This window comes from Equus caballus, chromosome 19 (genome assembly GCF_041296265.1).
Source record: "Equus caballus isolate H_3958 breed thoroughbred chromosome 19, TB-T2T, whole genome shotgun sequence".
In the NCBI taxonomy this organism is placed as follows: Eukaryota; Metazoa; Chordata; class Mammalia; order Perissodactyla; family Equidae; genus Equus; species Equus caballus.
Genome location: NC_091702.1, coordinates 8,583,399 through 8,591,726, shown reverse-complemented (window position 1 = coordinate 8,591,726; position 8,328 = coordinate 8,583,399). Strand labels below are relative to the sequence as shown.

The window sequence follows — 8,328 nt, the reverse complement described above, 5'->3', positions numbered from 1 at the left end:
CGTTTCCAGTGGCTGAACTAGAAAACTACAAGTTCCCAACATGGGGTCCAGAGACACGTCCACAAGAGACGCAGGAAATGTTTCCTCTCCCTCCAGAGTGTGGACGGGCAGCCCCTCTCCTGGGGCACAGAGTGGGCCTGGCAAGTGGTGGCTTTAGGGCCCCCCACATTTCCGTGGTGGATGCTCGGCCTGAGAAAACACCTCGTCCTCCCATCTCAGGGGTCTGAGGGGCTGTCTCTGCTCCTGGCCCAGCTTCACGATGCTGACACGGACCTGTCCTCTGAGGAGGGGCACTTGGGGGTCTCCTTCAGCAGCCAGGGAGGGGCTGCACCTTCCCCCCTCTCCCACACACAATAATCGGATGACTGCAAAATGTCTTACTCCAGTGAGGGATCTGAGAGTCTGGACAGCGTTTAAATTAGCACAGAATGTGAAAGAACCACCACTCCCAGGCTCTAAGAGAAACAGGACTTTAATACAACAGTCTGCAAATCTGGCATGAACTATTTACAAGCAGTGATTCTCACCCCTACAGAGATGGAAATTGGCCTCAGGAAGGGGTGGCAGGCGGTGGGGCCCTTGCACCCTGAGTGCCCCAGCTGGGCCCCTGCTGCTAAGGAAGAGGTCATACGACAACGGGACACTCACTCTCTCCTCAGCTTCATGATGGCCATGCTCTCTGGGCCTGGAGTGATTTGCTGGCCAACTAGCACCGGGGCTCCAGCTGGCAGGACAGGCTGTAGCTACAGGATAGAGTGGCACCTGTCAGCCTCCCACAATCCACAACCCTGGTGTCCTTCCCGGCATCTGCCCAGCAGCTGGAGCCCAACTTCCCCAGCCATCGCCATGCGACAGGTCAGGGCTGACAAGGGAGTCATGGACTCAGGCTCTCCGGACTGGCCAGCAGGGAGAGTGCACCTGTTCCTCCCCATGTCCTGTCCAGCCTCACCTCTGGTCCTCACTGAGCTGCTCCATGTCCCAGAACCAGGCCCTGAATCGCTCCTGGGGCTCTAGGTTGTAATTCTCTGCAGCCTCCTGGAGCTGCACGATCTCCATCATCACTTTGTGCTCCTGGCACCAGAGGGAGGAGAGGATGCAGACAGAGCCTGCTGGGGATGCTGCAGGGTCTTCAGGGGGTGAGAAGTGGGGCAAGGGGCTGGTCCTGGGTCCTTGCTCACATGGGACCCTCCTTCCCTCCAATTCCACGCAGGACCTACCTGTTCTCAGAGATGGGTAGAAGCCCCTCCCGCAGGAAGTTTTGCTTGATGCCCACCGCTGCCCCCACCCCCCCCCACTGGATGGGTCTCCTGATTCTCTGTCATCCAACACTCTCAATAAATGTAAGATGCAGCGGGTGGTGCCCAGGAGAGTTCCGCCCAGGGGCGTCTCTGGTTTCCACGCCCCTCTCCTCCCTGACATGGAAGGCCACAGCTGCTCACCTTTTTCTTTTTCTCGTGGTTGATCTCATTGCCCTGGAAGGCAGACAGCAAAAGTCCATCAGAACGAGCCCCCTAGCTATGACCAGACCCCGTGCACACCCCTTCTCATGGTGCCCAGCTCCAGGTCTAGGAGGGGGCTGAGCCTGACAGAAAACAGGACTTGGACCCAGGCCAGGCTCTGGGCTCCAGAGAAGGGAGGACATGGGGCCCGACACTCAAAGACCCTGTAGCCCAAGCCCCTCTGATGACGGACAGGGAGGCTGAGTCCTCAGGCAGGCAGGGACAGCTCCATCAGTGTGCTGCCTGACTTGGAGGCTGACTTCTCTCTCGCCTCCAACAAAGCCCATGCGGCTCTGCAGGCGGGCAGCTCTGCTGCTTCGCCAGCCTGGGGACCCGGGACGGGCTCCAGGTGGAGCCTTCGTTCCCTCATCCCTAAGAGGGGCACACTGTCCCAGCCCACAGGGGAGCCTGGGAGGCTGTCATGACAGGAAGTTACCACATTCTGACCACTCAGGTCTTGGTACTGGGACTGTGTCTTCCCAAGTCCCAACCTGGTCATCCCCTTCTGGCCCCCGGCCTCACTCACATTTACGTAATCCTCCATGGCAGTGTCCAACATGATCAGGTCAGTTAGCATGGTGCCCAGGAAGGGGACGATGCCCTGTGCCATTGGGATTAGATGGGATGAGGCCCTGGTCTCAGGTGTCCCCATGACCCTCCCCTGAAAACTCCTCATGCTCAGCCTCCTGGCCCAGCCCAGGGTCCCCACACGGAGCAGCCTCAAATCCTTTATAGCCGGCCCTCAATCCCCACCCCTCACCCTCCAAGAACACCAGACTCCTCCTGGTCACCTCCCAGGGCCTGCTTTTGGCTGGTCACAGGGCCTTTAATCCTTGGCCCCGCCACTCTCCCGACCCACCCTGCTGCAGCTCCCCAGGCCCTCCTCCTGGTCACTTCTAAGGGCGGGTGTCAGGCTCTGCGGCAACAGGAGGAGGGCTGCAGGAGGAAGGCCCCCTCTCTGGATTGGAGCCCCCAGCTGGGAGGGCAGAGTCCCCTCCTCTGACCTTGGAGCCCCTCCCCACAGGCGCACTCACCTTCTGCTGCTGCCTCTTCCGGCCTCTCTGCAGGGTCCTCAGCAGGGTGGCAAACTTGGAGGGCTGCTTCTGCCAGGACTGAGGACAGGGTCAAGGAGGCCATCCTCCCCTCACCCCACTTCTCCTCAGCCCCTCTGACCTCAGCCCTGGACGTCTGAACCAAGTCAGCTGGTACCCATGCTACTCCATCCTCCAGCACACTCTGATTCTAGAACAGTCCTAGCTCCAACACTCTTGCTGTGTGACCTTGGGCCGAACGCCTGTCCTCCTTGAGTCAGCCTCCTCATCTGGAAAGTGTGACAACTCCCCCTACCTCGCAGGGTCTCCTGAGGACTCAGCGTCAGTGACGGTCTACATGGTTCTGGCTCTCACCCCACCCGGCGTGAAAGGGTGGGGCGGGGCTGAGAGGACACTTCGGTTTCTCTTTCATGTGAAGCCTATGAGGTCCACTCAGGAAAGATCCACCGAGCACCACCAGTTTCCTGGACACTTCCCATAAGCCACCTGGGCACCAGTTACTGCTGACTAGGACCCAGGTGAGTGTTCCTGACAGGGACAGACTAGCAGGGACCGTGGTAGGGCCAGTGGGGAGTCACACATGCACAAACATCTGTCATGCTCCAGCCATTCAGACTCAAGGCTGGGCAGCCCATTTGTCCACCTGGCCTGGGGGAATGCCTGGCAGTGCCCATCCCGAGGGCAGGCAGGGTGCCCTCCTCGTGGAGAAGTGGTGAAGACAGAAGGAGCAGTGGGGGCCTGGCTTCCTAAGGACACACTGAGCTGGTTCAGGGAAGAAACATACGCCCGTCCACCCCATGCACGCAACAGCCTGGAAGAATCTAAGTGCTGACAGCGTGGACCAAAATGGAAGGCAGCCCCTGCTCCACCGGCCAGCTCAGCATCCCCTCCGGGATCAGTCCAGACACCCCCACTTCCTGCCATGACCGGGGCTTCCCACCCCACAAACACCTCCCCCACCTGCCCATGGACCAAACATACCCCATCTTCCTGTTCATCCAGGGAAGACTGGAATTGTACACAGAAACTCCAAGTGAGAAATGACCGTCCACATCCTGCCCCGTCCCCCTTCCACACACCCCGCCTCTCCCTCCACATGCCAGCCTCCACTCTACCTTGATGAGCAGCTCCCAGCTAAGGGAGTTGTCCTCATCACAGAGCTTTTTAAATTTTCGGCAGCTCTTCCTGAGGGGGGAAAGGAGGAAGGAGAAACTCAGGAACAATGGGGCAGGGGGCATAAGTGCAAGTCCCTTCTCTATGAGAATCTGGAAAATCCAAACTGCCCGAATGAGGATTTTCGTGGGGGTCCTCTGAGCACTGACGTCACCATGGGACTGCAGAGGGGGCTCTCATGTTGGTCACCTGGGGCTGCCACTCCCTTTTCTATGCAGCAGCTGTATTTTGACCAGTTTGGTTTTCCACTGGGCACAGAGTTCTGTTGCTGTATGGCAAACACTTGAAAATCTCCACTTGGGTTCAACCTACTATGTGACATCCAGGGAACCTGATTCCTGAAGCAGAACTGGGGGCCTAAGTTGCCAGTGAGGATCAGGGACACTGCACACCCACCCAGGCCCTGTGCCCAGGGCTTACTGCCACCCAGGAAGCTCCAGCCGACGAGAGGGCAATGGCAGACACGTGGGAGCTCCCTCCTCCCCCTGGTCCTCCTGCGGAGAGGCCTCCCCACCTGGACACCTTCCCCCAGGTCTTCTTCAGTCTGTGTATGGGCACGCTCTGCAGAGCCGAGAGGACTGCGTGCAGGGAGGAGATGTTCCTCAAGGCTCGGCACTCCTGAGGAGGGAGAGGAGGAGCTGGGAGGGGGAGCAGGAGCCATGTCTGCTCTGGCTTCAGTCCCCCTCCCTTCCACTCTCCCCTCCTGAGTGGGACAGATGGCCAGGGTGCCAGGGTGGGCACAGGTGGACCAAAGAGTAACACTTCCAGGAGGAGGAATTTCGTTCAAAGTAGGAAGGAGCCAGGGAGGAAGTGAGCATCCCACCACTGGGACATGCGAGTCAAGGTCAGTGTGCCCTTGACAGGAAGGACCTAGCGACTGTGCAGGGGCTTAGAGTGCAGCCTTCAGTCCTGAGAGCTGATCAAGGAGAAGGGGCAGTTCCACGGCTCTGGAGAGGGTCTCCCCCCGCCTACCCTGGCCACCTCGATCCACCGCTCCAGAACCTTGGCCCTGCCCCGGGCCGTCACGTTTGGGTCCCCAAGGCAGGACGTCATGACACACTTTACTACTCTGTTGAACTGCACCACTGTGGCCCAGACGGTGGGTGCCACGTTCTCATGTCCGGGCCGGTTTCTTTTGCCCCAGGTGGAGCCCAGACACTCAGAGGGCTCGACGTTCTTGAACACTTCCTGGGGAGGAGGGGGAGTGTCACTCAGCCCTGCCACGGCCCAGCTGAGTGTCCAAGCAGGAGTCACCGGTCTAAGGAGGGGCTCAGGAAGCTGAGGATGTGTTCTCAGCGTGGTGGGAGCCCCTCGCTTTCATTGTTCTTCCACTGAGAGCACCCAGCACAGGAGGACCCGGGACTCCAGACTGGTGGGGAAAGGACAGGAGCATTTACACACAGCCCACCCCCACAAACTGCAAGCTCCAGAGGGCTGCTCCGCTTGGCTCCTCCCAAGGGGGCATCTCCCTGCATCCTGAGCATCCTTGGTCCCAGGCCCCATTCCGCTGCACATTCCCCTGTGCCAGCTACACCCACAGGCTTTGGCAGGTTGTCTCCCTTTTAGTGAAGTACACGTCTGGTGCCTCACAAATGCTGAGGCTGCTGAGCATCCCGAGCAGATGGCTGGGCCGCCTGAGTTCCTGGCTGCACACAGTGAGTTCTCCTCCCCGACCTCTCGGGCGAAGCCCCACCAGGCTTCCTCTGTGTTCTATTTCACTCCATGTGCTCAGCCCCTCTGTCCAGCAGGGCCTCTTGGTCCCCATCTCTACAGTGTGAGGGTGGAACACGAAGGCTGGGGAGTTGCCCAGATCCCATGGTTGGGAAGTGGTGGAGCTGGGATTGGGACCCAGGTCACAGAAGCAGCCACAGGGAAAAGCAGGTCTGGGCCAGCTGATGGCATAGGGGTGGGCTGCCCCACCCCACCCTGAGAGCCCGAATGCTCACCGCGTCAATGGCTGTCAGCTGTTCTGCCACGTCCCTTGGGGAGAAGGCCATGAGGCTAGGCTTCCCATCGGGCTGCTTCTTCCCGGTCACTCGACAGGGGTGGGAAGCCTCTGGAACCGGAGCTGAGTCTGCGGCTGTTACTGGAGCCTGAGGTGGAAATCCCAGCAGACCCCTTGGTCCCGTTGAGTCCAGTTCAGGACCTGGCACTTGGGCTGGGGCTGCTGATGGCACTCGCTCGGGGTCTGGAGCAGCTGAGGGCGCTGCTGCCGGTTCCAGCGCTAGAAGTGATGGCAGAAATAGAACTGGAGTTCCGTCCAGCTCCAGATGTGGCCCCTTTTCTGCCTCTGCACCTGGCAGAAGTGCTGGAGCTGGGGCAGGAGCTGGAGAAAGAGAAAGGGTCAGCTACATAAGTTGCTTTCCATGTGCCTTTCCCCAAACAGGAAAGATCCCACTGTCTTTAAATGAATCCCCAGTCGTGACCCACCCACTGGGGTAGTCTTCCAAGCCTACGGTCTCCCTTACCCTCTGTCTCCAACTCAGTGGCCTGGAAAAGGTCCACCTGGATGAGAAGAGGGGTGGCCTGGTGCTTCAGGACCGAGCCAGGCAAGAGGTCCTGGAGATACGCCAACGTCAGGTTGATCCTGGAGTGGCGCAGCATCTGCCACATATCCTGGGAGTTCTCCTGAGGCCGGGGGCCCCAGATGGGAGAGAGGGCACTGGGGAGAGGCATGTGTGAAGAGAGTCACAGGCCTGGCCTGCTGTTCCACACTGTGTTCCCACAGCACCTTCTCTGTGCCTGAGCCCCAGAGGGTGGACCAGCCACTCCAATCCCTGGGTGGCTGTCCTTGCACTGGAAGGCCTGGTCATCAGCCAATCTAACAGAGAGCCTGTGTGAGTCTGGTCTTCCACCTGACACTCTTTTCCCAAAGGGCCTGGACATGGCCTGCCCCATCCTCCACGCTCGAGCATCAGGACTGAGGTTGGAGGCAGATTTGTGACCAGGCTGCTCACCACCTACTGTTCTGGGCCCCAGTGGTGGTGCTTAGGAGAGGTGCATGTGCAGAGGGCAGGGAGAGGGAGAGGGAACTGTGGAAGCGAGGAGTCTCTCAGTGGCCGACTCAGCCCAGCCTCTCCTCTGCTTCCCATGGCGGGACTGAGACCCCATGAACAGGTCTCTTTGATTCATTTCCTCCTGTAGGGAAGACCGCAGACCTCAGGCCTCCCACAGAAACCCCAAGAGGTGTGAGATCCAGGGTCTGCCAGTCCATCCATAGCCACAGTCCCCATGGTCTCCTAGCCCCTTCTGTGGACACAGGAGGCCCTCCCTCTGGACCCAACACCACTCATGGTCTTAGTTGGTCCTTGAAGTCTGTCATCGTGGTCTCACTAGGAGAGCATGCGTCCATATCTAGAGGAGGCCAAGAGGGTGTGACATCTAACGTCCTCTGGGCATGAATACTCACGATGCCCAGAAGTGAGCTTCTAGCTCTCAGGCTAGAATTGAGCCCCAGGGATAGTGTCTGCTTCCTTCATTGGACATCCTTAGTGTGTAGGAAAGGGTATGAATGTAGTAGGAGCTTAACATATAGTATTGAATGAATGAACCCCATCCAGAGCCTTCCCAGAATTCTGAGTGGGCCTGCGTCTCCTCTGCTGCCCACAGAGACCACTGCTCTGGCCGCACCGAAGACAAGGACCAGGATCAGCTAGATGGACTCGCTAAATTGTCTTGCCAATAGGAAAACAGTTTGCTTTCATGTACTTTTCCACACTCAGGAAGGCCACAGGCCAGCGAGGGGAGAGGCAGGGAGTCTCCTCACTGGGGACGGAAGCTGTAAGCGTGAGGACACGCAGCATGAGCAGCAGCCCCTTCTGTGGAGTCCGGCACCAGGCAAGCGTCTGCCGTGCTTTCTCCCGTGATTTCCTTCAGTGACCCTGTGAGGTTCATCCTCTTACCACCCCACTATTTGGATGAGCAAGGTGACGCTCAGAGAGGTGTGGGGACGTTCCCAAGGCACACGTTTATTAGGTAGGAGACTCCCTGCTGTGCTGTGGAGGGGTGGGCACTCACCTCTGGAGCAGCTGGTCCAGGACCTGTGGGGTCGGGTAGAAGGCCTGGTACACACACGGGAAGGTGGTGACGGAGATGGATCTGCCGTGGAAAGACGGTTGCAGGCAGCCTACCACCTTCTGCACTGCGCCTGCCTTGAGGGTCAGCATCGTGCGGGCCTCAGCCACGGACAGGGTGGGTTCCTTGGCATACCACGTGGACAAGGAGGGACACAGAGTCAGTGGAATCACCATGAACCACCAGGAGCATCAGGGTCTGGAGCTCAGACCAGAACCTCCCAGCACCTCAGGAAGTTGTGCAAGAGAGACGAGAGCCCGCCTTGAAAATGGTTTTGGACTTAAAAGTACAATTTGATTTTTAGGGGAATGACAAACACTCAGTACCTTCAAGGCATTCTGTGACCTGAGGAACAATTGTACCTCTGTGCATTAAGAGCCTGAGGTAAGAGCATTATCCCAGGGAGTCATCAATGAACATCCCCACCACAGACAGGAGCAAAGAGATGATTAGTGACCTTCCGCCAATCTGCGGATCTATGTCATGGCAGACCTGGAAAACTTAGAGTCTATTCGGACACGCTTAAAATG

At 58.5% G+C, this 8,328-nt stretch overlaps 1 protein-coding gene across 5 annotated transcripts in view; it reads right to left on the bottom strand.

The window, feature by feature from the left end:
* Nucleotides 1-454: 454 nt before the first annotated feature.
* Nucleotides 455-8,328, bottom strand: part of LOC106781115 (ral guanine nucleotide dissociation stimulator-like) — a 44,976-nt gene continuing 37,102 nt past the window's right edge. For 3 of the 5 annotated variants that reach the window (XM_070243124.1, XM_070243125.1, XM_070243123.1), the window contains 12 exons: nucleotides 7,742-7,923; nucleotides 6,193-6,386; nucleotides 5,671-6,050; nucleotides 4,697-4,912; nucleotides 4,239-4,342; nucleotides 3,667-3,736; nucleotides 3,533-3,559; nucleotides 2,534-2,611; nucleotides 2,026-2,100; nucleotides 1,440-1,472; nucleotides 950-1,071; nucleotides 455-743 (listed from right to left, as the gene is read on the bottom strand). In XM_070243124.1, coding sequence (XP_070099225.1) covers nucleotides 707-743; nucleotides 950-1,071; nucleotides 1,440-1,472; nucleotides 2,026-2,100; nucleotides 2,534-2,611; nucleotides 3,533-3,559; nucleotides 3,667-3,736; nucleotides 4,239-4,342; nucleotides 4,697-4,912; nucleotides 5,671-6,050; nucleotides 6,193-6,386; nucleotides 7,742-7,923 — 1,518 coding nt within the window. In that variant the 3' untranslated portion in view covers nucleotides 455-706. The remainder of the gene's footprint in view (nucleotides 744-949; nucleotides 1,072-1,439; nucleotides 1,473-2,025; nucleotides 2,101-2,533; nucleotides 2,612-3,532; nucleotides 3,560-3,666; nucleotides 3,737-4,238; nucleotides 4,343-4,696; nucleotides 4,913-5,670; nucleotides 6,051-6,192; nucleotides 6,387-7,741; nucleotides 7,924-8,328) is intronic. The other 2 variants (XM_070243122.1, XM_070243126.1) reach the window with 2 other exon arrangements.